Below are 27,306 nucleotides of genomic sequence, written 5' to 3' on the forward strand. Positions count from 1 at the left end.
TGGGCTATAAATGAAAGAGTAGAGAGCTCCCAGCTTCACACCCAGAGCCCGCCTGGCTGATTGAGCTGACCTGCTCCTCCAAGCAGGAACCCCCATTTACAGGAACATATTTATTTTTACATATCAATGTACTTGATGTACTTGATTGAGTATTATGGGTTTGGCCCCAGGAAACTCTCCTGCAGTTTATAAATAGCAAGTTCAGGGATGTAAAAAGGTTCCTGGAATTAGAGAAGTGTTTTTTTTTTCTTTTTACGAATCTCCACCACCACCCCCTTTATGACTAACTTCTACATTTTATTTCGCAAACACTTATTTCTTACTTATTTCTAGAAATACACTTCTTCCAGATGCTTAACAATGTAAATTAATTCTGAGTTATCAATTATATTTCAGATTCAAAACCTAGTTCCAGCTAGGGATGTAGACTATTTGCCTAGCATACATGAATTAGGTCCCGTTTCTAGAACCATGCTGACTGAGTATGGTAACATATCCCCGTAATTCAGAGGCAGAGTTCAGGATCACCCTTGACTGTAAAGCAAGTTTGAGTCCAGCCTGGAGGGTGTGAGACCTTGTCTCAAAAAATAAAAAGCCAACAGCCTCTATCCAAAGCACAAGCTCCAAGGCCCTACTCCCCAAGAGCAGCCTCAATTACTGCTGAAAAGTGAGTTTTATTACCTGGCAAGAGAACGGCCTCTTGCCAGCTGATACCATTCCCGGGCTCCAGGGAGAACGCACTGAACCCAGTTTAGCAAATTGGTTCTGTGGGCTAACCTCTCTCTTTATCCTTTCTATGAATCCCAACAGAGATGGAGATCTTCGCCTTTTTCAACAGACCGAAGAGCCAGCAGAAATGTCGGCAGTACTACCCTGTCACCATCCCCCTCCAGGTCTCCAAGAACGGCCAGACAGTGAGCAGTCTGGACGCCAGCTGGCTGGAACACATGAGTGACCATTTCCGGAAAGGCGGTGTGCTGGTGAACGCCGTCTTCCAGCTTGGCATGGCCAACGGTACGGAATGCTTTGCCACTTTTCTTGTTGCTGTGATCTTGGTTCTTCTTTCCAGCCTCCTCCACCAGAAAGCCACATAATCAATAGACACACAGCATTTGATTTCTAATTAGCATAGCTTGGGCAGATCTCACAAAGGCTAGACCCTCTGCAGTGATCCGGTGTCTTCTTGAATGAAGATGGTGGGTTTGGAGGCTTTTAAGAAAGCGACTCTCTGGAACTGTTAATTCCTCCCTCCACCCTTCCCCCAACCCCTGGCGCCCTTTAGATGCCACTCTAGGAGTGCAGATTGTTTGTACACATTATTGCAGTCTGAAGTAGCAACAGCAGCACCTTGAAACTGAAGGCTGGAAATTATGGCAGCACCTGGCTGTAGTGCGCTGCTGCTGGGCCGCATGTTCCTGTGCGCTGCCTGAGAAGTGGGCTCATCTCTAGGGCCTTGCTTCGTGAAATAGCACTATCGATGTCAGCTTTTGAGGCAGAAGGAAAGTCTGTCCACAGTGGGGAACGTTCTTGAGCCAAGAAAGGGTTTGGGGGGCAACATGGCCACCTTTGAAGACCAAGAAGCAGTTTGAGATGTGGGGCTGCCGTACCAGCTCGGGCAGGGGTGTAAGTCAGCCAGAAGCCTTAGGAAGTGGGGTGTGACACAAGCCTGTGGGTCCCAGCAGAGCCTGACAGCCGTTGACAACAGGGCTGGTGATGTGCAGCTTCTACGGGAGCGGGGCTGGGAGTAGAGTTTGGATGCTGTATTCTCTGTGAAGGGCCAGGTCAGCCTTCTTAGAGTGGAGATCCTGTCGTTGTGAATGTGAAGGCTTTGGATGATTCGTAGCCTGGGATGATGACAAAGCAGATGGGTCTCAAGATGGGCAGCAAGGTCCTTGCTTGTTTCTGTTTGACTAACAGTGATATAGTCAATGGGCCTTTATAGCAGCAGGCATGATGAGCAGGTAAATAACATTGAACATCTGATTTACCAAGAAAAGCATCTAGGGCAGTGCTGTCCAGTAGGATGGTCTGTGATGGTAGAATGTTCTGGATTGTGCTATCCTATAGCCACCCGCCATCTTGGACACCTTTGACTTAGAAACTAAATTTTACAGTTCATTTCACATTTGTTCATTTAAATATGGATAGCTCTGTGAGTCTAGTGGATTTGAGAGTGCAACTCTAGAGGACACAGTTAGTCTGGCCTGGCGTCAACTTTTAAGGGGGTGGGCTTTTTATTAGAGATGAAGACGCACACACGGAGTATGGCACACAGGAAGACCCTCCTGGCAGGGCAGAGGGAACACTCTGGGCCCCCAAATCTTTTCTTTCTTTGAGAGCTGGGGGTTTGGTGGTCTTTGAGATGTCCTCATCCCCTTAAGTCAAGATTGGTGAGCTTGACCCAAGACAGGGAAGCTGATAGGCCAACAACATTGAGGTAGGCGTGGCCTGATGGGGCCTTGACCTTGTCAAACTGGTCAGGAGGCAGGAAAGTGGCTGCTAGGCCTTTGTGTCAGGTCAGGAGTTCAAGGAAGAGGGAAATCTGCCATCTTTATTATCTATTTAGGCCCAGTCCCTATCTGTCTATCGGGGATCTGTCCAACTCCAAGGCCCTCACAGGCACGTGGCACAGAAGAGAAACGTGAGGACGATGGCTCTTGACCTGCTGCTGCCTCTCCCTGCAGCCTACATACAGCAGTGCCTTGAAGCCCTCAAAGCAACCCTGTGAGCTGGGGACTCCATGTCTGTGGGATAGCTATGGAAACAGGTCCTCCCAGCTAGGAGGCGTCAAGAAAGTGGGAAGGAGAAAAAAAAAGGAATGGAATAGGAGAGAGGTGGGAAGGGATAGGTATCTTGGTTGGAAATTGTCCTCTCAGATGGATTTTGGGTGACCCTTGGGAATGGGGAGGGGAAAGCACCAAAGTCACCAGAGAGAGCATCAGGGATGACCCTTGCAGTGTGGGCGGTGGGCCACTGGGTGCTCTCCAGCCAGTGAGTCTGTTTCTAGGAGGGTGAGAAGGGGCAGCCTTGTGCCGAGCTGGTGTTGCAGGGAGAGTTAAGTAGGTTCCAGAAGCCAAGGGCAAGGTCAGCAGGTGACTGGACGCTTACATCTGAGATACCTCATCTCTTGTGGGAAGAGAGCCTGACTCTGGGCCTGCCAAATCCCTGCCACTGTCAGTGGGCCCCGAAGCTGTGTAGTCACTGCTCTCTCTCCCCTTCCTGCCTTGGAGCTCACTTCAAGGCCCTGTGTTCTGGGCTGGCCCCCCACTTATCTTACTTGTCTGTGGTAATTTCCTCCTGTAACCCCCTGGCACTCTCTCTGCTGGAAGAGCCATTTTCCTACCTTGATGCTGGAAGGGAACACAGTTGAATGTCCACTGAAGGATTTCCTACAGTGACTCACTCAGCAGTGCCTCTTGGTGGGTTTTTAGCCTGTTTTTCTAGCCACTGTTTCCTATAAATTGGAAGGTAGTTCTGCAGGCTATCCAAATGAAGACTTGGCTAGACTATATTCTAGATGACATATTCTGTTCATTTGTCCATTACATTGGACAGGACTTTTGTGTTGTTGTTGGTGGTGGTTGGTTTGTTTGAGACAGAGTTTCGCTTTGTAACAATGACTGCCCTGGAACTCACTCTATAGACCAAACTGGCCTCAAACTCGTAACTCTGCCTGCCTCTTGACACCCAAGTGCTGGGATTAAAGGCGTGCGCCACCACTGCCCAATGCTATGGGTCATCTTAACTGGATGTATCTCTATTCCTGACCACCCTTCTTTAAGCAATTTATTTTATGTGTATGAATGTTTGGCTGCATGTTTGTATGTATACCATATCTATATCTGGTGCTTATGGAAGCTAGAAGAGGGCACAGTTTTACTTGGAACTGGAGTTACAGATGGTTATGAGCTACCATGTGGGAGCTTCCAAGTTCAGCTCCTTTGTAAGACTACCCAGTGCTCCTAATAGCTCAGCCATCTTTCTGGCCCCTATTTCTGCTCTTCTGAAGAAATAAATCATCCTGAGACTCCTTGATGCATCCTAGTCTGTGGTAGCCAGGGTCTCTTGTTCAACTAGTGTGCTGGATGTCGTCGGTCTGTGATGCTGGATGTCTTGCTGTGCCTGACCTGGGGCTGTGATCCTAGAAGATTGCTGAAGAGCTGCTGCTTCTCAGTCTCTGGAGTCCTGAAGAAGCTGAGTTAAACGCAGGCTGCAGCAGTAGATGGATGAACTTGCCCGTGCTAGCAGGCAGAAGGATAATGGGATGCCACCAGAAGGGATAGCCCAGATTTAGGGTCCCTCTACCACCTGATTTTAATAATCAACTTAAGATGCCTCATTGGGTATGCCCAGCAGCAGGGTTTTAGCCAACCCCACATGTTAAGTTGTTGACCAAGATTAGCCATCACAAACAAACAGACAAAGCCAGGCATGGTGCCTTTAACCTCAGCACTCAGGCAGACCCCCCGAGTTTGAGCCTAGCCTGGTCTACAGAGACAATTCCAAAATAAAATAGCTAGGGCTACTCAGAGAAACTGTCTCAAACAAACAAACAAACAAACAAATAAATTAGCCACACAGTCAAAGCAATGATGGGTTCTTATGCTACCTTTTCAGATAACAAGTTGATCCAGTCATCTACACGAGTTAGAAATATGTTCACTGCCTTAGATAACTCCCCATCACTGTCCCAACTCCCCTGAGTAAATCATTAAGAGCAGGACGGGTCTGTCTGTTGTGGCCTGTGCTTTTAGAGGCCTCAGTCTGTGATTGATCAGCTCCAGGGCTTTGAGCCGTGGTGAGGGATCACGGCAGAGGTCATGGCCTAGGAAAACCGATGATCTCATGCAACTCGGAAGGTCTGGGGACAAGGTGGCCACTAACTGGCATGCCACTGCATCCAGCTAGCCCCACCTATTCCAGTTCCCCACCCGCTCCCCCCACATGAGTTGATCAGTGCACCAATCGATTGATGAAGCCTCAGCTTCATGGGACCCAGTTGCTTAACTAAAGCCCCACCAGCTGTCAATCAGACCTTCAACATATGAGGCTTCCAGGGACATTTCATATCCAGACTGTAATATATGGATTTCAAATAACATGTCTTTGTGTCCTAAATAGTTCATACAGATATCGTATAAACACTTACACAGGGCTGGCACCCCTTGTTTTTTAGTATTGTAATCTTGAACCTGAAACTTCAAAGCAGAGGGTACATGGTACAGTGTTCATAGTCATAACCCAGGATCTTGTGAGCCTAATCCATTGCCTGTTCCTGTTTCCTCAGATGCCATTTGGCTCAAAGGAGTGGCTCAGTAACTACTTCCTTATGCTGGAATTGAACTACATTTCATATGTAGTTGGCCTTGCCAATATATATAAAAGATGTACAAATAGTTTAATTTAAAAAACAAGGTTTATTTTAAGTTATTCGTGTGTGTGTGTGTGTGTGTGTGTGTGTGTGTGTGTGTTGGGTGTGCATGTCAAGTTAATTGAGATGGGGATACCTACCCACTGGGAATGGCACCATTCACTGGGTTGAGATCCTTCCTAGACTGTCTAGCACAGAGAGAAAATGAGCTGAGCGTTGACTGAGGACACAATCAATGTGAGCATCTGCCTCAAGCCCTACTGTGATGACTTCCTCCCATGATAGACTGTAACCTTGAACCTTAAGGCAAGCAAGCCCTCTCCTTGATGGTGCTTTGGTTTGGTTATCGCATCATAACGAGGCAGTGATTAAGACACATCCTTATCTGGTCTGTTAGGCATTGAACTTGAAGGCTAGTCCCTGTGGACAGAAGGGGAGTGAACCTTCACTGGCCCTCTGAAGAAGAATGCAGGAAGGTAGCAGGCCCAGATCACAGGAAGGGCTGGGGCGAGGATGGGGGAGGTAAGAGAAGGCAGCAGTGGTGATCTGGGGGTGATTCAGCAGTGTTTATATTCAAAGGAGATTGCATGACATCCTAACTACTGGTGCAGCTATAGTTAACTGAGACAGAGAGTGGGGCCATGCCTGGAATCATCAGAAATCAACATAAAGTGGAAAATAGGGGCCCTCTGAATGTGGACAGTTGAGTCCTACCTTAGATTGTTCAAAGATCAAATAACTCTAGTTTTTAAACCTGCAAAACTTAGACTAGCTGAATTGACCAGCTGTCCTGGTGTGCATGTCCCAGATACTTTACAGTCTGAAACCACAGTCTGATCTTGGAACTGCACTTGATGGTCCACATGCCTACAGAAGAGAATTGTACATAGGATTTACCTCTAGAGATGATGTGGCAGATCTTTTCCCATGTCCTTCTTGCAAATCACAAGCTCGGAATGGTACGGTGGCCTTTTGCCAAAAGGTCGGCATCAAATATTTATGCAGTGCCCCGGCACATAGCTTTTGTGCACCGTAGGAAAGCATCTTAGTAAAAGACACAGTGAGGATGGAATGTGTTCCATAGCATAGAGGATGCTAACCTTTTTACATCAGGAGGCTTCACTCTGAAGTTGTCCTGCGTACACCATGTTGACGGACATCGCAGGGAGGCTGAGATAGAGAGGAGACAAGTCCATCAAAACAATGGCTCCTTAAAAGCCCAGCCATCAGTCCTCCAGACTTCATTGACATTTGTTTTCTGCCGTTACAGATGACCAAGTTTTGACAGCTATTCTGAACTTTCTTTGTTGTAGACAAGTAGGTGATTCAGCCTTCTACCCTCAGGAGAACAAGGTAGAGCAGCAGGCATGGGGGAAGAGAAAGAGGCAGACAGTGGCTGGGCAGTGGGGTGGGGGATGGGACATAAAGGTGGAGGAGCATCTAGAGGAGCCTATTCATTCCTTCCACCTTGGGGTCTCAACTCTGCTGTACTGTTGACAGTCTGAAGACCATCATATGACTTTCTGTGAATCGGACATTTTAGTACTTAAAGAGTCCAGAATGCACTTTAAAGGGCTGGGGGCCTCCATTGAGAAGTTGTAGCCATAGGCTTTGGAAAGCAGGTGGCTGCCATCCCTCAGTATCTATGGGGTTTGGTTCAGGGAACTCCTCAAATGCTCAGATCGGCAGATGTGCATGTACTGACGACATATAGCCCCCCTGTGTACTTTAAATCACCCCAGGATGACTTATAATATTTAATACCATGTAAATGCAGAGTAAGTGGTTTGCTATGCCATATTGCTTAGGGAATAATGGCAGAGAAAGGGGTGGTTTTGTTCAACACAGATTTTCTGTCTACTCTTGGTTAATTCCACAGAAACAGACCCTGCAGAGGCAAAGAGCCACCTCTGACATTGTGTAGAAGTCTAGAGCAACTGTTGTGTACTGTGCTGCACAATCCTGAAGGAACTACTGTGTCTCTACCAGCATTGAACACCCATACATCAGGAATGAGGAAGCTCATCTTAAGGAGCTTGGGTGCTTTTTCTGTGGCAGGGACTCTCCCCTGGAGTGAGGCTGAGAACTTAAAATTAAACTGGACCTTGGGCCATGCTTATCCTGGGGTCCCAGGGTACCTATGAAGTTGTTCAGCTGCAGAATGTTTCTCCCTGGTTATCTGTGTTAAATGTCCTTTAGAGGCCAGCATGCTAACACTCAGGGACAACTCTGGAAGCTTGTCCCTTGCTGAAGAGGGTTCGTGGTAGACTCCAGACTGGGGAATAAGTAAATGTTGGCTCACTCAGGGGGGACTTAATGAAAGGAGTGTGGACAAAGCTCCAGGTGCTCCAAGAATTGCTCCCATAATCATCACTCAGTTGGGCTGTTCAAGCATCTTTATCATTCAAGACAAGGTCCAACCCCAAGCTGAGCAAGCACACTGGTCTCATTCACTTTGTCTAGGGTGAACATTGCTTATCAGTCAGCAATGGCCACAGTAATGCCGTGTAACTAGCCATTCCCGAGTTCATTAGCTCCACTGGGTCAGATCTGTCTCATATCTCTTTTGTCTTCCTGGAAACAACTGGCTACCTAAGGCATGTCCTTTCAAAGTGGTAACAGAGACATAGGTGGTCAAACTCAACCACACACATGGTCCCCGGCTCTGCCTCTCACCTACTGTTATCACTTTACCTGAGCCAGTTGGAGACAGTCTCCTGACAGTTCTTTTCCCACCAGTCACCTGAGCCCCAAATCTCTTCTTAGGATTCTGCATGACCTCTGTAACTGAATGCCCACCCCCAGCTCTGAATTTGCACGCAGGCGCCCCCCCTTTCTGCCAGGAACTCACAAACCCTATAAATCCGTATGACTTGCTTGCTTAGTGCATCTATTTATCTCTTAGTGTCTTTTCCCGTTGTAATAAAGTACCAGACAAAGTATCCTAAGGTTTATTGGCTCACCATGCCAGATTAGTCCATCCTAGCCGAGGAGTCAAGACGCAGGAACTCAGAGCAGTAGTCAGATTACACATGTCCCCAGCAAAGAGCCGAGAACAGATCCAGTGCACGCCTGTGCCCATTTCCAGATCGCTGCAGTCTTATACACTTGGGCATTCCCTGTGAAGGAAAGAATGCCACCCACAGTATGCACCTGTTCTCTTCTCAAAGTAATTTCAAGCTAATAATACCCCAGCACCCACAGGCCAACCTGGCCTAGACAGTGCCTGATTGACACTTTCTGACGGCGTCCAGTGTACAGAGCTAACCACCATAATGTGTCTACTCAGACCAGGGAGCCCTCGTTTAAACATGCCTTTGATAAACAGCCACCTCCATGGCCTCCGCCTTCGCTCCCTCACCCCGTTTACATTTCTGCTTGTCAGTTCTGTTGCTGACCCTCTCTCCTAGTGAGAGAGCCTGGTAAGCTCGACGGTTGCATGGACTGTGTTTTGCTCACCAGCTCCCCAGAGCACGGCTGGCCTATAATGGCCAGATTCAATAGATGTCCGAATGAAGGAGGGAGTGGGGCAGGTTCTGCGGGGTGAGCACGGTGTTTCCACGTGCTTTTTGGAGGTCCAGTCTTTCATTTCTAGGAGTCACTCAGGGAAGTTAATTTTATTGTTTGTACCTCCATTTTTTTCTAAAACTCTGAGCATAGTTCTTCCTTCAAGAGACGCGTAGAAGACGACCAAAGAACTTATTATTTTCTGTAATACCTAGTTACCCATGTTGCCCCCTTTATTAATCTTGCAAGAAGACTGAAAATAAAATTTTAATTATACTTAACTCCACCGCTCATGACCACTTTTGATTTTTTTCTCCAAGTTTATAAATCTAAATGTTTTTCATTAAAAAAAAAAAGCAAAATGCAACTTGGGACTGGAGCGAGGGCTCAGCAGTTAGGAGCTTAGACCCCAAATCTTCTGTAGTCACTCACACACATACACATACACATACACACACACACATACACACATATACACACACATACACACACACACACATACATACACACACACACACATACACACACACACATACACACATACACACACACACATACACACATACACATACACACACACATACACACACATACACACACATACACACATACACACACACACATACACATACACACACACATACACACACACATACACACACACATACACACACACATACACACAGACACACAAATAATTTTTAAAATTCACAGTTGGCCCAAATGACACTTTTGTGTCTGTATTTTTCCCCCATAATATTGTTTCTTAAGTATTCTCTGATTAAATTCCCAGGGTATTTTTTTTAGGATAATACAGAATTTGATCATTAAATATTTTCTATGATGACTAGATTATGTAGTGGCGTGTGTGTGTGTGTGTGTGTGTGTGTGTGTGTGTGTGTGTGTGTGTGAAGAGAGAGAGAGAGAGAGCGCAAGTAGAGAGAGGCCTGTCTGTGTATGGGAGTAATATGTACAGGTCACTGACTTCAGGTGTCTGCCTCCACCACTCTGCCATGTTTTTTAACCAGTCTCTGACAGAGCCTGACCTGCCATTCTGACTAGGCTGGCTGCCCAGCAAGACCCACTGGTACTTTTCAATGACTGTTTGAGAAGAACATCTTGTAATAAGATAAATCACAATCATGATAATTTTCTTTGTTACAGAAAGGGAAGGGAGACAAACCAGAAGGCCTTTGACTCTCTCTGACATTCATGGAAGTGCCAGTGTTTGCTCTAAGTCTCAAAGAAAAGGACTCAAAACTGTCAACACACAGCAACGTAGAACTGTATGTTCTCCACAAATAAAATAAAAAAGCCAGCAAGAAGAGAAAGTTATTTGCAACACAAAAATAAATAAAGGGCCGCGCTGACTATTTATTTACCTATAGTTTTTTCTCAATGCCTAAAACCTCTAAAATCCCAATAGACATGAACAAAGACCCCAAACTGGATGTTAATTCTCCATAGCTCTTAAATGTTGAAAAAAAAAATCAGTTTCTTTTGTTTATCAAATTGGCAAATTTTGAAAAGAAAATGCTCGGTGCCTGCAGCGGTAGGAGTGCAGAGGAACTCTTGACAGTGTTGAAAGGAATGTTATCTGCACAGCTCTCGTTCGAGAGCCATTTAACCAAGTCTGAAGAGCCTACCCCAGAAAGCCCATCTTCCGCACGCCCTCCCAGCTTGGTTCTTTAGTCTCGCATTAACAATGATCGGAGTCCATCAAGAAGACCTATCTGTAAGCATTATTTATAAAACACTTAAAAAACCTACTAAACTGGGGTGCGGGATAAGGTTTGATGGGCAGAGCTTTTGCTTGGCATACATGGGGACCTGAGTTCAGAACCCCAAAATGTCCATAGAAGCTGGGTAGCCAATGCGTGTAAGCCGACAGGGTAGGTGGCTTCAGTCATAAGTCGGCACACAGTTCTCCCTGTTTCTTGAGGCTAGAAGCCCACACCCCAGGTGCTGACACGTTCTTGTTCTGGTTGGACCTCTCTTCCTGCCTGGCTCTCCCTGTGTGCTTATCTGGAGTAAGAGGAGCAAGCAGAGCTCCCCAGAGCTTCCCCTTCTTCCAGAGACCGAGCCTGGGCTCAGGGCTTCAGTTCACTGAGACTGAGCAAGGTTTGCACAACAGAGTGTAGGGCAAAAAGGGCCATCCATCCAGATCCTAGTTTCATGAGTGAGACGACTATCTCTAAAAGGGACCCTTGCCTGGAGTCAGGCCACCGGCATTTAACTTACTCTTCTTTCTCCTAGTCTCATCTAAACGAATCAAGGACAGACTGCACCATTTTAAAAGGCGGCAGAAGGCACATGTCTGGTGTGGCAGAGGCTCTGCCCCGTGCTCTTTTAGACCCCATCAGTAAGATACTCTCACATAACACTGTAACACACAGAACACATAACAAGTAGGCTTGTCGAGCGGCAGCGTACACAGGACCCACTCTCTTGTCTGGCAGTGCCCCAGGAACACTATCAGTGGTGAATCATTTGGGAAGCCCTCTCCTGGCTCTGGACAAGGCTGCAAGAAGCAGCCCTGGTACAGCAACCACACCACACACCCCAGAATCAAAGCACAAGTGACAAGCTCAGATATGCTGGCGTCTTCCATCTGTCCTGCCTTTTAAAAATGCTCCTTTATCTAAATACAGTTTTCTAATATCTGTGTAAGGGGCTGTGTTTTGCCCTGGGTGAGCTCTTCCCAGTGCATCCTGACACTGGAGCATGAACAGGAAGGTAGGCACGTGAATCTGATGGTGATTGCCGGCGATGAAATTTGGGCTCATAAAATCAAGGATATTATTCAAAAGTGTGAGGTAAATTAGTCTCATTCATTCTGATGGGGCTAGACTCTGCGGCTGTGTATGCCGTCTTTAATTAACGCTCAGAAAAGATGTTCTGATTGGGATTATTAATGAATGCAGTGGTGAAGATTTTTACCGTTCGTAAGACTTCTACCACAGACAGCTTACATCCCCCCCCAACCGTTTTTTGTTGTTGTTGTTTTTCTTTCCACAGATTCCTTCTATGGCCTGACAGATGGAGTATTCATCTTTGAAGCTGTTTCCACAGAAGATAACAGAACCACACAGGGCTATGACGCTATTGTTGTGGAACAATGGACAGTCCTAGAAGTAAGTGTGGAGCTGCCCTGTTGCTGCTTTTGTCTGGGGAGAGATTGTTTCAGGCTTGCTCCAGCTGACTGCAAGGCTGGTGTCCAGCTGTGCCTTTCTTCTGAAAGGGAGTTCACCTGGGTAAACCCTGGGGTGGGGGTACCCTCTTAATTCTTTTATACTCTGCTTCCAGGATGGGGAGGGAGGACTCTGCTTTTCTCTTTCTACAAGAAAAGCATGTATTTTTGCATATGTCAGACCATTGGGTGGAAAGAGAGAGTCACCTACTGTTAATTTGCATATCACTGTAAACACAGATGGAATAAAGAGGCCTGTTCATAACACTGTCATAGTAAGAGCTAGCTTAGGCTTTCAGAGGTAGCATCTCTGGCCATCAACTGCAAGCCCTCCTTGGAAGAAAAGAACAGGAGCCCTCAGTCCTCTGTGAGCGAATGAGGTGAATACCTTTTTCACGGTCAGGCTTTGTGCCAGATACCACAGGCGATATTTGAAGAGTGATGACCATGAGCAAGCCACTGGCTCTGGGTAGGGCAATCCAAGTCCCGTATCTTTGGAATAGTCTTCTCTCTAAGATCTCTTTGATTTTCTCCAACCATGAAGTATGGATGTTTAAAGCCTGTCTCAGCCATCACTAGACCAGTGTCCCTTGAGAGTGACCATGTGTCTAAGGCTTATGCATAGTTTCTCAAGCACAGATGTTTGAACCCCACCCTAGAAGTTTCCTCTCATCTGAAAACACTATAACACCATGCCACAGATGGGATGTTGACCTTTCAGGAGACTGGAAGGTTCAAGGTCGGGCTTCCATTCCTGCGGCTTCTTTTCAGGGCTTTCCTCTGGCTTGTAGACAGCTACTCACTCGGAGCCTGCTTCTGAGCAAGAGCCAATGAGCTCTCTGGTGTCTCATAGGACATGAATCCTAATGGATCAGGGAGCCGCTCTTGTGACCGTACTTAACCATAATTGCCTTTTAGAGGCCTCAACTCTGCACTGAGAGTAAATTTAGGTAGGGCACAGAATACTGTCTCTAACAGTATCTCTGAGGTCAGGCCCAAGGATTTGCGTGTCTACTACCTTGTTAGGTGGATTGCCTCTGCTGGTTGAAAGATGAAACTCTGAGGATTCCTGCCCTTTGAGCTTGTTACCAGCACAGTGAACATCCCGCCAGGGACAATATAGCAGAAGGCTTGGCCTTCTGAAGAGGCTCCATCAGACACCCACTCTGCACCATAGTCAGTACTTCTCTGGGACACATGGGTGAGCTTGAACCCATTTGTGCTGCCCTGAGTCCAGCTATATCTTCCCTTACCACTATTTGGCCTATAGAAAGCTTTTTCCTCCTTAAGCCTGGACCTGAAAGGTGATGAAATTGGATTTCAAAGGGACACAGAGGCAGATAATCCTTTTGGGTAAGAAATGTATTAGTTAGTAGCACTGTAGACGTACGTGCTATAGGTGGGTAGCTTGTCAGGGGTTCAGGCCCATGTGATAGAGCGGGGTCCTTTCTGACAGATTTGAAAAGGGGAAGATCTTAGGCTATAAAGTCATAATATGTAATTGTAGTCAGGCTGCCTCTAATCCTGGCAGGAGAAATGGGGGAAATATTGCATTACCAGGAAGAGGGGAGGGCAGCTTGCCGGTGAAAGGTAACCTTCAGATATCTCAGTAACCGAGGCCTGTAAACTTCCTTGGGGAAATGTGGGTTAGGGTGCCATCTGTCCTAGAATTCTGTCATCTGAGATCTGTGAGAGGCTACAGAGTCACACATAGGCTCTCTGCTGGAGCTCTCCAATGCCCTTCATTGCAGCCCCGAGGGAGGCTGCTGCAGGTGGCGGTAGCCCCATCAGCCTGCCAGCTCCAAACACAACAGTTCTTTGCTTCCAGTTGACCCTGTTTTATGACAAGCACTGTCTTCCCAGGCTAGCCCCTAACCTCCTGGGGTCTGGATAGTATCAAAGATGGGGGTTGCAACCCATGCCCCAAGTCAGGTTTAGCCATCCGTGTTCAATAAGCCAATTAGAAGAGTCAGATCAATTACAAGGGTCAGATTGATAGTATAGTCCAGAGAAAAGAAACAAAACCAGGAAATTTATTCACTGTGGCCATATTGAAAAGAAGATGAAGAGGTGAGGGCTGTGTTGGTCAGATTGTTGTCAACTTCACATCTGAGCAAAGAGAGCCTCGTCTGAGAAAATGCCCCTGTCAGATTGGACGGAAGGCAAGCCTGCGGGGCCCTTTCTTGATTGATGATAGATGTGGAAGGGTCCAGCCTGCTGTGGGTGGTGTCGTGGTTGGGTAGATTGGTCCTGAGGTATGTAAGAAACTAGCTAAGCAAGCCAAGGGGAGCAAGCCAGTTACCAGCACACATACCTCCGTGGCCGCCTCTTCATTTTGTGCTTTCTGGTTCCTGCCTGGGGTTCCTGCCCCGACTTGACTTCCTCAATGAGAGACTGTGAACTGTGAAGTCAAACAAACCCTTTACTGCACAAGTTGCTTTTGTTAGTGACCTTCCTATGACTCACTCGATAGGAAGCAAACGAAGACACCATCTGTTCAGTCATGGTCAAGGTGTGACCCCACCCACCTTGCCTATCACCGTCTGGTCCTCAGTCTTGCCTGGTCTTCAGTCTTGCCCTGTAAAGTGGTAAGGTAGATTTGTGTAAAATCTCTATTGGGGAGAAAAGTTCCTTTGTGGCTGGGGCCTTTTCCTTCCCAGCATGAAATTCCTAGGGGAATTCCTATTTCCTTGGGGTCCGTTGTTTCTGATGGAGAGCCACAAATGTTTCTTTAGAATATCCTCATTTCTGCCAGGCCTGTCGCATGGCTCTGAGATGTTATTGTCAGCTTTTTTCTCATTCTTACTGGTGAGATCTGATCTACCCCTTTATTCCCGGCCCTGCCCTCAGCTCTGTTCCAGTTCTGTCACTATGTTTTGTTTTCCTTTTACACACACACACACACACACACACACACACACACACACACTTTCACCAGGGAGCCTGGCTGACTGCTCTCAGCTCTGAGACAATGTAACCTGTTAAGAGCAGGAAACTGACCAGGAACCTGTGCAGGCAGGCGAGGTCCCCCCAGTTCCCAGCTCAACTGCTCAGCGTAGAGAGGGAAACCACTCCCTTCCCTTTTGACTTTTCAGTTTGGTAAGTGGATGCTGGCAATGATGTCGCAGAGCTGAGATGTTAAAGAAACTCTAGTCTAGTGTCGTGACCTGGACCTATAATCTCAGCTCTTGGAGGAAGGCTGGAGGATTGCTTAGACTACAATGCCAGTCTGGGTTAAATAGTAAAACTCTATTTTAATCCCCACCCCACCCACAAGGAGAAAGTACAGTGAGAACCCACGACTGACAGCCCACAGAACTACTATTAAACAGTAGCCCATCAGTTGCTTGCTGTCACTCATGACATGCGTCTCCACCTACAGCCTTGGTCTTAGCCTAAAAAGAATTTTGGCTAGGGAGTGTATGGGGACAACTACAGGAATTGCCAGGGGTGACGGTGCCAGGGTCTGTACTAAAACCAGGTCTCAAAGGAAGAAAAAGAAAATAGTTTTGTTGTCACCTTTGGTTGTAAAGCCATGGCTGGAAGGAAGCTGAGCGTCCCTGTAGGACATTTGTAGGGGGAATTTCCAACCTAGAGTCTGAATAGAAAGGGTAATTGGTCAAAAAAGCAAATGCAGAGCAAGACAGAGGGAGAAAGAAAGAGGTGGATGGACTAAGGGCCTCTTAGGGTCTGTGTGTGTGGATGTGGTGGCACAGAAGAAGCTAGACGCCATTGCCAACACAAAAACCACAGCTCTCATCTTAAAGGGAGTAAGAGAGAATTTGTTCTAGAGCAGTTTTGAGAGAACATGGCTTGGGAAACACAGATTTAAGTTACCTCAAGTTCCATATCCCTACGTGGAAGCAGTTTTGTGAAGTTTTATAGTTTTACAGGACAAAGAAAGCCATTGAGACAAGTTTAAAATATATTGGTGGGTACACCAGAGAGGTCACAGCAAGACAGAGGAAGCTCATCTATAAGCTAAGATGCTATGAGATAGTAATGCTAACCTTGGCAACTTTAGGGTTGGTGGAAGCAGCCCCCCCCCCCGCTAAATTAATAGAATTTAAAAGGGTTTTATCTATTAATCTCAGGATGTTAGTTCTAACAAAACAGGGCCGGAAGCTGGCCCAAGATAAGGGGATTAGCCCCTGGACTGACAACACTCCTGGCTCTCCACAATGACTCAGTTCTAATCAGTCAGCCAGTGTCTGCAGACGTGGGCTTTTCCCAGGAGTTCTCCTTCACATCAGTAAGTGCTAACATTGCCCTTTCCCTGGCGTGTGTTCTGGTTCTTCAGCGCATCTCATGATGTCTGGGGCTAGATAGGAAGGTAAGATGGCAGAAGATGCATGGATGAACCAGGTCTCAGTGTGACCATCCCACTACTCAGGCAGCTGATGCAAGAGTATTACAGGCTCAAGGCTTGCCTGGCTTACAGAATTTAAGGCTAGACCAGGCACCTTAGCTAAATCCCGTCTCGTAAAGATGAGTGACCGTGAATGCCATTCAAGGGTGAAACACTTGCCCACTATGCATAAGGCCCTGGGTTCCAGCCCCGGCACCCTGGGAAAGCAGTTACAGTTGATAACCACTGGCACAGTGGCTGGTATGTTTACAGAAAAGTCAGCTAAAGTGAAGGAATAAGAGCCAAATACACATCTGCCTGCCACATCTGTCTGCCAGCGCTGCTGAACTGGGGTTTCCTGGATGGAATCTCACATCACCATGTGTAAAGCACACCAGAGTACAGTGCTGGCCAGTTTGGACTGAAGAGAGAGACCTGGATGTTCGTTCCAGATCTCAAGTTTGTATTGCAAATTGTTTAGCCTTCAGAAAAGTTCAACTTAGTTTTCTGAAAATTTAGTTTAGCCTTGAAAAGGCTTGCCTTAGTTCTCTGTAAAAACAAAAGCAAAAAACAAAAAAACAAAAAAACCACACCCTTTTTGGGCAGTTTATCAATTTATTCATTTAGTGGTTTAGGAGATGAGACCAGGGCCTAAGTAAACACGCAGCTAGTGAGCTTCAGTCCCAGCCCTGAGTTTTCAAGAGCAGGTTTTCCCTTTGTAGTCCAGGCTGTCCTTGAACTCTGAGGTGTTCGTGCTGTGCTGGAATCACAGGCCTGCGCCCTCACACCTGGCTTCTGTTGAAACATTTCAAGTCAGGGTTACGATGTCTTACGTCGGAAGGTCATCGAGCGTTGGTGTCTTGGAAGGTTTCATGTATAAGGTGGCAGGCACACCAGTGACTGATAACCCAGTGTTGCAACGGGTGGCGTATCCATTGACGTGCCCCAGAGACTTGTCTCCTGTCTCCAGGGGGACCGAACTGTGCCTCAGTTTCAGACATGTTTTCTGACCCACCGCAGGAGATCTCCACCTCACTCCAGGCAGCCCTGAGAGACCAAATGAGATGCTGCCCCTGTAAGCCCCTCTCCTGCATCCAGAAACCCCGCCTTCAATGTCACTGCTCCGCTTACTTGTCCTCTGTGGCCTCCTTCAGAGCTCTGGGCATCAGTCTTCCTTTGTGAGAGAGCCCAGCGAGCTCTTTAAATATTCATGTGAGGGTTTACCACATGAGTTTATCAGAGTGTAACTTCCATTCCTGTGGCATCTAGAATTTAACCACTTTCTGCTTTGACAAAAGAGCCAATATTTGTTCTTTTTAAAATTTTTGGCATATATTTTTTTTTATTGCCATGATTTTTCTCCAAGAAAACGGTCTTGGTTTAAAATCATAGCTTTGGGTGCCCCGGTCAGGAGGTATCTGCCTTTCCCCTGTGGTTTAGATGATTTTCTGTGAATCGTCATTCTTATGAAAGGATGAGGAAGTAAGATACAACTCTCTCTCCAGTGGCAACTTGGTCCTTCCCCACTCTAGAGCAAGCCACAGCATGCAGGAGGCCTGGACAGGTTCCTCTTGGAACCTCAGGTCCGTGTTGGCTTTTATCCAACCCCATGTCTCACCCCCACCCCCATCGCCACCCCACCCCTACCGCCTTGACCATGGATCATAACAGCTGAACATCTTTCCTGGACGGTAGGGCTCATCTCTAAAGTTAAGGATGCCTTGGAAGGCAGATCACCAGCATCTATTAAACTTTGAAGTACCCACCTCCAATTTAGCAACTCTGTACCTCCCATTTCCAAGCTCTTCAGAGAGGATGAAAGGCAGGTTAGGGAATGATCATCCAAATGACAGTACAAGATTTTTCCTGGGGTGGGGATGGGATTTTGTAGAGAAGTCTCTAGTCTAGAAACCAAAGGAAGAGGAAAGTTTCCCTTTCAGGTTCATAATTGTCAGTTGCCAAAGGATACAGTAAATGAATCAAAAAGAATGTTAATGATCATGACCAGTTGACATCTCTCCTGGCCAGACATTCCTAGAGGTCAGCAGGGTGGGGAGGGCAGGCATGTAGCAAAGCAAGGTGCAATGGTTATGTAGCCCAAAGAGCTGTAGTTTAGGGATTGTTCAACCGAAATAGAGGAACCTTACAGAATATAAGTAAGGCTTTTCTCACATTTGTCCCCCCCCACCCCACCCCAGCCCCAGAGACACAAACACATGTGTTTGTAAAGTGGTACAAAGAAAGGATGTGATCCCAGCAGAGTCAGTGATGGGCCTAAAGGAGAGAAACGAATCGGTCGCTGCAGTGTCCCTGTCCCCATGGTGTCCTTGCTGTTACAACCTCTTATTACTCTGCACACAGTGACAAAGAAGGGTCACGGGAGGTGTTGAAGGAACAGAATCACACAGACTGTTTTGTTGGCAGTATCCTGTGTTGGTGTGGTTAGGCTGTGCTAGCTGGTTGTTGGCCAAACAGCGAGATGCTGCTGTGAAGGTATTTTCAGATATAGTTAAACCTGCACATCAGGGGGCTGTTAAGTCCACAGCTCTTCAGAGTATGGCTGGTCCTCCCCTCATCAGCTGAAGGCCAGAAGGGACTGAACTCTTCCTCAAAAGGAATTCTGTTTCCACTAAACTGCAGTATCTGGTCTTATCTGGAGTTTGCAACCCCTGGAACTCATGCATTTGCCAGCCTCCATAATCATAGGAGCCGGTTCTCCAAAAATTCATCACAGTATACACAGGTACCAGGGTGGCTGCAGACATCGGACTCATCTGCGGACATTGCTCAGAACTCTTAACACAGTTCCACGCAGAATGATGCTGCCAGTGAGGAGAAGCATTGCCAGTCTCAAAGGCTTCTTTTACATCCTAGTGCCCGGGGGCATAAACTCAGGGCTTCATGTGTATTGGGTACATGCTCTGCCAACATTCTGTCCTGGGAAACTGGCACACTGTCCCCAGATGTGTCCCCAAGGCTGCTGTAGAGTGAACTCATCAGTGAGTTTACATAAAGAGAGTCAGGAAAACCTGATAATTGAGGCAAGAGAAGGGAGCTGGGGATTAGGGATTCATCAGGGTCTGATCTCAAAGCATGAGCTTCTAACCTTGTATGGCTTGGGGTGGGAGTGGCAATGGGAAAGAGAAGCCAACAGAGCTTGGGGCGGAAGTTCCAAGATGAGAACAAGACCATGTTCCTGTGTGTCCATCAGGAGGTTTTCTGCTGCTGACAGACAGCAGGAGGGCCGACTAGAAGTGGTTTCTCAGGGATAGAATTTCATTCTGTCACCCAGAGCAACAAGCTTGGAGTGTGGTTAGGACAGGTGACAAAGTCAGTCTTTTCAACAGTTAGAGGCTATCACCAGGGGGTTGGGAACCTTTCTGCTCCTTGTTCTTGGCCTATCTACCCTGTCTTCCCTTATGACCCTAGTCACAAGGTGGCTGTACAGGTCCCAGGCATCACATAGAAACATGATAACTATGACAAACACAAACAATTCCTTCTCTTCTGTGTGTCCATCCTTACAGCAAGTCAAGCCTTTCTCTGGAACACCTGCTCTGGTACTTTGGGCCAGGGCTGAGTTACAAACTAACATCACTTTCAGGAATCCAAGTTCTTTGAGATCAAAGAGGCTATTAACTAGGACAGGAGTGTTTGCCACTGGAGAGTGGTTCTCCCATGATTGCTTCGAGGAAGGTGTTTAAGAAGAAAGGGCCTACTAAGGTTAGCCAGCTTGGCTTGTAGAACAGTTAAAGGAAGAATGTGACTTTTAATCTGTCTGAACATTTCTTTTATAAACTCCATTTTGTTATATCTGACATCCGTGTTTTTACTTCAGATATGAGCCATGAAATCCTTTGAAAAATTCATTCAGCAAATAAATACTGAGTTCCTACTGTGTGTCAGCAGCCGTGAGGATGTGATCAACGGCTGAAATTCAGGATTGATTCTCTAACGGAAGAGAAGGAACGTGGGCATTAAAAATGGATTCCCACCTCCCGCCCTTCCGTACCCATGGATAATTTCTCATCCTTGTCAAGCTTCCTGTAGAGAGAGGGAAACTGAAATCACAGGAACATTTTAATGCTGATGCAAGGCAGAGGCAGGCATGCCACTCTGCTGGAGATAGGGGAAGATGGGTTTAGAGTCTCGTTGCAGAGGAAGAGAGGGTATCAGAAGTGGCCATGGGTTCAAATCCTGCAACAAATGCAGTGGTGGTGGTGTGTGTGTGTGTGCTTAGTGCACTTGTGTGTGAGAATATGGGCATGTGCATACTGTGTGGAGGGGAGAGGACAACCTGAGGAGATGATTGTAGGAACTAAAAAGGGGCCCTGGGGAAAGAGGGGAGGAAAAACCCACATCCCGCCAGAGTTCCATTTATGCTCTGGACAGACGAATGTGGGAGAGCTGCCATATGCTCTCCATTCCATCCCATGATGGGCATCCAAGACTCTGACATACTCTTCGGGGGTGGGGGGTGAGGGGGTGGACAAGGGGGCAGCCCAACCTGGGAGCCCTGGGGCTACTTTCCTAAAGCCCCAGGGTTATAGGAGAGAGGGATGAGGGAGGAGAGGTTCCCACACCAGCGAGAGGGAACGCAGCAGATTTTGACTGGAGCACAGGAAGGCCTTTCATTGGGCCATTAGAAATGGCTCATTAGGAGAAAGCCTATCTCATCCTCCAAGCGCAGTGGGCCTTGAGAAGCAGAGGCATTCTATGGTTTTAGAGCTTTATTACAGAAAGATAGGGAGAAAGAGAGAAGGTAGAAAAGAGAGAGAGGAAAGGCTAGAGAGAAAGAGAGTAAGAGGGAGAGAGGAGAAGAGAAGACAAAGAGAAACAAGAGAGGGGGGGGTGAGAGTGAGAAGTAAGAGAGAGCGAGGAGAGGCTAAATAGCCCCTTTTAAAGTATGCTGTCTAATCTTACTGTTACTAGGTAACTGGGGAGGAGTTTAGCCTGAAGGTCAGAAGCTTGGGACTTTCCTAAGTGACTGCTAGCCATACTTCTCTTGTGGGAGATGTGGAGGGTGGTAGCTTAGGCAGGAGCCAGAGTTCCAGGAGCATGAGGGGAGGCCTACCATGTCATGTAGGTGAATTATCACCCTTCCGGTGTATAGATCTCGGCTCAACTGGAGACCAGCCTGTCTGTGCATAGCCCAATGCCCCAACAGGTGATCTCATACTTGACCTTGTTTGGGATAGAGGCTCTCTTGTTTACTGCCACTCACTGCAGCACTGGCCTTTCTCACTTCCCATCTCCCTGTAGGGGCAGGATGATTTTTGCGGGTGCTTGCACTATGCATCTGGCTTTTATATGGGTTCTGGGGATTCAAAGTCAGACAGACCTTCATGCTTGCCCAGCAAGCACCTTCACCTGCTTGAGCCTTTTCTCCAGCCTCAATTTTAAAAACTGTTACTTGGGATTTGAGTAATGGCTCAGTGGTTAAGGAGCACTGCTCTCGAAGAGGACCTGAGTCCAGTTCTCAGCACCCGTGTCAGGCAGTTTATGACTGCCTGTAACAGCTGCACCAGGGCATCCCATATTCTCTGGCCATCACCAGTATTTGCACACACCCCTACCACACATATACAGACACACACATTTAAAAATAAAATCTTTAAATAGAACCATTATGTACGCCCTGAATGGCAGGAAGGTGGGTATCAGTTTCTCAGGAGGAAACAGCGAGCAGTGGATGTTGTGAGCACCCACACCCACCATGAGATTCATTGTAAGGCCTTGGCTTTAGCTAACATCCATTTAAATCCTAGAATATGGAGACTCAGCCAGAGGTGCAGTGCAAAGCCCGAGAATAATGGGTGGTCCAGGCCCCAGGCTCTGAGAACCAGCAGCTATAGCTGCAGCAGTTGGGTGGGCAGGTGGAAGGGTTCCGTCTTCACCACAAAGCAGACGCACAGAGTGAACTCTCAAGACAGCACGTGTTAGGGTGGCCTCGCTCTCCAGCTGCCCTGGTGTGTTTGAGATTAAAACGGTAGGAAATGATTCTGTAAGACCTTGAATTTACTTTTTAACACCTGACTTTATGTGTCCGTGTATTTTATGCTCCATGTGTATGTGTATGTGTGGGTGTGTACATACTGTGGCACACCTGTGGAAGTCAGAGGACATCTGGAAGGAGTCTGTCCTCTCCTTTCATTATGTATGCTCCAGGGAACAAACTCAGGTTGCCCCGGCTTAGCCACAAGCACATTTTACCCACTGAGCCATCATACCAACCTTCTATAAACAGACAGGCAGGCAGACATACAGACAGACAGACAGGCAGATAGGCAGGCACACGTGTACACACACACACACACACACACACACACATTCCTTACTAGCAGTCAGCTTGGGTATGGCCATATTGCAGTATTGGATATTGCTAGTCACATGGCCATAGTGTGGTTTGGCTGCAGCTTGTCCTCCTAAGGGCTTTGCACTGCCAGCTTGGTCCCCAGTGTGACAATGTGGAAAGATGACTCCACAGTTAAGAAGTGGGCTTATGGCTAGGTAGTCACTCATATGTGTCATTGAGAGTCTCCTCTGTACCCTCAGTTCCCTGATCCTTTTGATCTGCAGTGGAAGAATTCAGATAAGCCGCTGGGCTTAGTATAGGTGATAGGTTCTGTGGCACTCTCAAAGCTTGGGACTGAACAGTGGCCAGAGGGACTATTGCACTGTGTACTCTATGTAAATGTTATACTTCTAGCTTCTAGAGCAGGCTGCTTTCCCTGGAAGCCTTGCTCCTTCCTTCCTTTCTTCCTTTCTTCCTTCCTTTCTTCCTTTCTTCCTTCCTTCCTTCCTTCCTTCCTTCCTTCCTTCCTTCCTTCCTTTCTTTCTTTCTTTCTTTCTTTCTTTCTCTCTCTCTCTCTCTCTCTCTCTCTCTCTTCTTTCCTTCCTTCCTTCCTCTCTCTCTCTCTCTCTCTCTCTCTCTCTCTCTCTCTCTCTCTCTCTCTCTCTCTCTTTCTTTCTTTTTTTTTGTCTAGGTGATTGACAGACCCATTTGGATTCTGTTATGGGTGGGGCACAATGTTTTTGTTCTTTACCAGAAAGCTTCCTCCTGCCAGATAATAATCTTATGACTTCTGGGCAATTCAGAATGCCACGTCTCCACCCGGGGCTGGAGATGCCATTCTTGAGAGCAGTCTTCGGTCTAGAAGTTTCAGTTCCTGCTTCTACAAGCTGCTGATGATGACAGAGGGTCCGCCCACCCATCCCCAGGCCTGGTGATATCTGATCAGCTCCTTCACAATGGAGACTACACTCTTGATTCTTAGAAGGTGTTACTGGGGAAGCTGTCTAGGCTCTCCCATGATAGGATGTTGAGGTTGTGTCTTGGGAAAAGAATTGAAGAAGATTTAGAGGAGGGGTTAAAGTGTACATTTATTTAAATGGAGAGTAAGACCGTTCAGTGCACCATCAGACTGGGAGTGAGCTCCAGCAAGCATGTGGTTTAAGAGATCCTGAGGGGCCCCGCGTGGTGGCGCACGCCTTTAATCCCAGCACTCAGAAGGCAGAGGCAGGCGGATTTCTGAGTTCGAGGCCAGCCTGGTCTACAAAGTGAGTTCCAGGACAGCCAGAGCTATACAGAGAAATCCTGTCTCAAAAAACCAAAAGAGAGAGAGAGAGAGAGAGAGGGAGAGAGAGAGAGATCCTGAGGGTTCTTAGGGAGTTTCCAGAGGATTTTTACTGTTGGGGGGAGGGGTAACCCCTGAATGGGGTAGGCCTTTCTTTATCTGTCCTAGGTAATTGACTTTCTTGGTCTGTTGGAGGGAAGTTGCATGATCAGGGGCAGTTCAGGGGTATGACTTGGTTTCTGGGTCCCTGAGTTGCTCTTCTTATGACTTATACTCATGTCTGTCTGTCCCTGTCCTTTCTGACTGAAAGAGACTAATGGCGTCTCCCGGAGGGCAGGCGTTCATTCTTGGTGAGAAGAGGTTGTTATTCACTGAAGTGAATCCACATCCGTAGGCTGTCTGCATGTGACAGGTCCCCTTTCTATCTCTCAGCCATATTGTGATGCAGGCTGAGTGGCCCTTACTAGAGGCTTAAACAAAGCTGTCAGATCTTAGACTGTCAGGATCCAAAAGTATGAGCTAAAAATCACCTTTGGGGATAGAGTGACAGTGGTTAAGAGCACCGGCTGCTCTTCCAGAGGACCCAGGTTCAATTCCCAGCACCCATATGGTAGTTCACAACCATCTGTAATTCTAGTTCCAAGGGATCTGCTGAACTTGCTGGCTTCTTTGGCTTCAGACATACATGTGGTACATAGACAGACATACAGGCAAAACACCATGCATGTAAAATTAAATAAGATTTAAAAATTTAAATGCATACATTCATAAATTGTTAGAAACAAAGAATAATCTTTGTGTTGTACAAAGGAACACATGGACAGTGCAAAATCAACTCAGCAAGGCGATGGGTCTTTCCTGCAGAATGCGTGCATTGGAATCCAGGCCAGGCTGGCAAGCACACGGGGGCCAGAGTAGCTCTGTCTTTCATCCCTGATGTAGGTGGTGACTCTCATTTCCATGGATGAGAACTGACTGCACAGTCTTTATGACTGGTGAAAAGAAGGAGGGGGAAGGTTGGAAAATGAGAGCCCCTCCCCAGGCCATCTTTGATTTTAAACTGTTAAATAAAAAAGTAAATAAATTAATAACCATTTCTCATATAAACAACCAGTCTCAAGTACATTGTCATAGCAACGGAAACTGGATGAGTTTCTTTCTAACATATGGACAGTTGGAGTCACATAGAGAAAGGTAGGACAGATAGTTCTCCAGGGAGACCTGGAGAACAGCTATGTGGCCAAGCATTCACTCACCTTGTCCTTGGAAATTAAATCAACCAATAAAAATGTATTGGATTGAAATAGTCTCATTCTGTAGCCAAGACCTCAAGCTCACAATAATCCCCCTGCTTCCATCTGCCAAAATGCTGGGATCATAGGAACCCAGCTTAAGTCAAGAATACTAGTAATAAATAGAAGGGGTCTGGAGGTGTAGCTCAACATGAGAGGACTTAGCTGGCACCTGCAGTGCCCTGGGTACAATTCCCAGAACTACTTAGTTAATAAAATAAAAGGTAAGAGGGTATAGGTGCAGCATATGCTGCACACAAGGACATATCGTATGGGAGGAGGTCTTTATCCATGGACCCATGATGTTCTCCCATGCCTCGTTCTGTGTCATGTCTTCTTGGGTGCTTGTGTTGAGATGCAGTAGACACCGACAAATAGTGAGAGGCAGGTGTTGGGTATCTGGCCTGGGCACAGGGCTCTGAAGCATGGGAGAGCCCCTGAGTGCCACAGCATGCACCAGACATGCACTTTTTTTTTGTTTGTTTTTGGTTTTTTTCGAGACAGGGTTTCTCTGTATAGCCCTGACTGTTCTGGAACTCACTCTGTAGACCAGGCTGGCCTTGAACTCAGAAATCTACCTGCCTCTGCCTCCCAAGTGCTAGGATTAAAGGTGTGTGCCACCAATGTCATGCACCTTGACCGGGTATTAACATCAGCCCACTTAGCCTTAGTGCCGAGTGACATTCCATTATCTGACGACTAGTTATGCATCCATTATCTACAGAAGGACATCTTGGGTCTCTATTTTATGAGTAAAACCATTGTAAACATCCACGTGCAGCTTTTGATGCTGACAGATGCTTTCAGCTCATTTGTAAAAAACGAAGAATGTGGCTGTGGGGTCATATGACGATGAGCATATCTGGTCTGTAAGAAATGGCCCGACTGTCTTCTAAAGTGGATGGCCCACTTTGCAATCCCAGCCGCCGTGGTTGAGAGTTCCTCTTGTTTCATCTCCCAGCCTGGACTTTGGTGATGGTGTTTTAGAATTCATCCATCCCAACATGTGTGGGAGGTATCTCATTTTAATTTGCATTTTCCTAACAACCTGGTGAACACAGTACAGTGAGCATCTTCTCATAAGATGACTTGACCAGCATGCTCTCCCGTGACACAGCAGAAAAAGGACACATTTACATGTGGCCAGTTCATCTTTATAGAAGTTCCCAGGGGCCCTGAGTGCTTTGTGAGAAGTCAGTACTTGGCCCTCCATGTTTAATTTTTATATGAGAATATATTGCAACTTCCACATACAAAATATCCAAAAAAAAAAAAAGGAAATGGCATCTTATTACTGCTATATGTGACCCATGGTCATTTTGATTAAACTCTGAGAATATAAGACACAGTAGCAGAACCCACCCTACAAGTGCGGGTCTCCTCACTCAGCAACCAACTCTGGAGAAGACGCCTGCCTCCCTACATAAGGCCTTGGATGCCCCAGGAGCAAGTTAGACAGACTCCCTGTGTTTGTAGAAACCATGTTGTAATTCGGAAGAGCACAGTAAGGAAAGCCAGAGATGCCCAGGCATCCACATGCTGGTCTGGTAAGGCAGGACCAGAGGTGGTGGGAAGACTTCCCTCAGTTAGCCAGGCTTTCCAAGAACATTTGAATTTTCTTGACTTTGGGTTTTAGATTTTGTTTTTGTTTTGTTTTCCTTCCTTAGTTCTCTCTTTGGTGGGTCGTCACTCTAATGCTAATGGGAACCCAGTAGCATGTCTGCTGTAGTAGGCTCTGGGGGATTTCTCCCTGAGGAGGGGGCTCAAGAGTGGGAGGATAGAGGCAAGCAATGGGAGACAATGAAATGGAAAATCTGACATGTCCTAAAGGCTGGATATTTCATCTGGAGCTTTGGGTACTTCTGAAACACGTATGTACCAGGAACTGGGTCCTCTGGAAATATAGTGGGGGGATTATCAGGGTAATTTAGTTGGAAAAAGAAGGGAGAGTGGAGCTAAAATGCTGGTAACCATAGCAACAGGATGCTGACAGTTGGGTCACCACAAAAGAGAATATTGAT

At 46.9% G+C, this 27,306-nt stretch overlaps 1 protein-coding gene across 1 annotated transcript in view; it reads left to right on the forward strand.

Annotated features, from left to right (window-relative positions):
- Positions 1 to 27,306, forward strand: part of Rftn1 (raftlin, lipid raft linker 1) — a 193,737-nt gene that overhangs the window by 137,061 nt on the left and 29,370 nt on the right. The window contains exons 6-7 of the mRNA XM_021149367.2: positions 811 to 1,014; positions 11,897 to 12,012. Of these exons, the coding sequence (XP_021005026.1) occupies positions 811 to 1,014; positions 11,897 to 12,012 (320 nt within the window). The remainder of the gene's footprint in view (positions 1 to 810; positions 1,015 to 11,896; positions 12,013 to 27,306) is intronic.

Source organism: Mus caroli, unplaced genomic scaffold, assembly GCF_978045245.1.
Source record: "Mus caroli unplaced genomic scaffold, Mus_caroli_1 scaffold_18, whole genome shotgun sequence".
Taxonomy (NCBI): domain Eukaryota; kingdom Metazoa; phylum Chordata; class Mammalia; order Rodentia; family Muridae; genus Mus; species Mus caroli.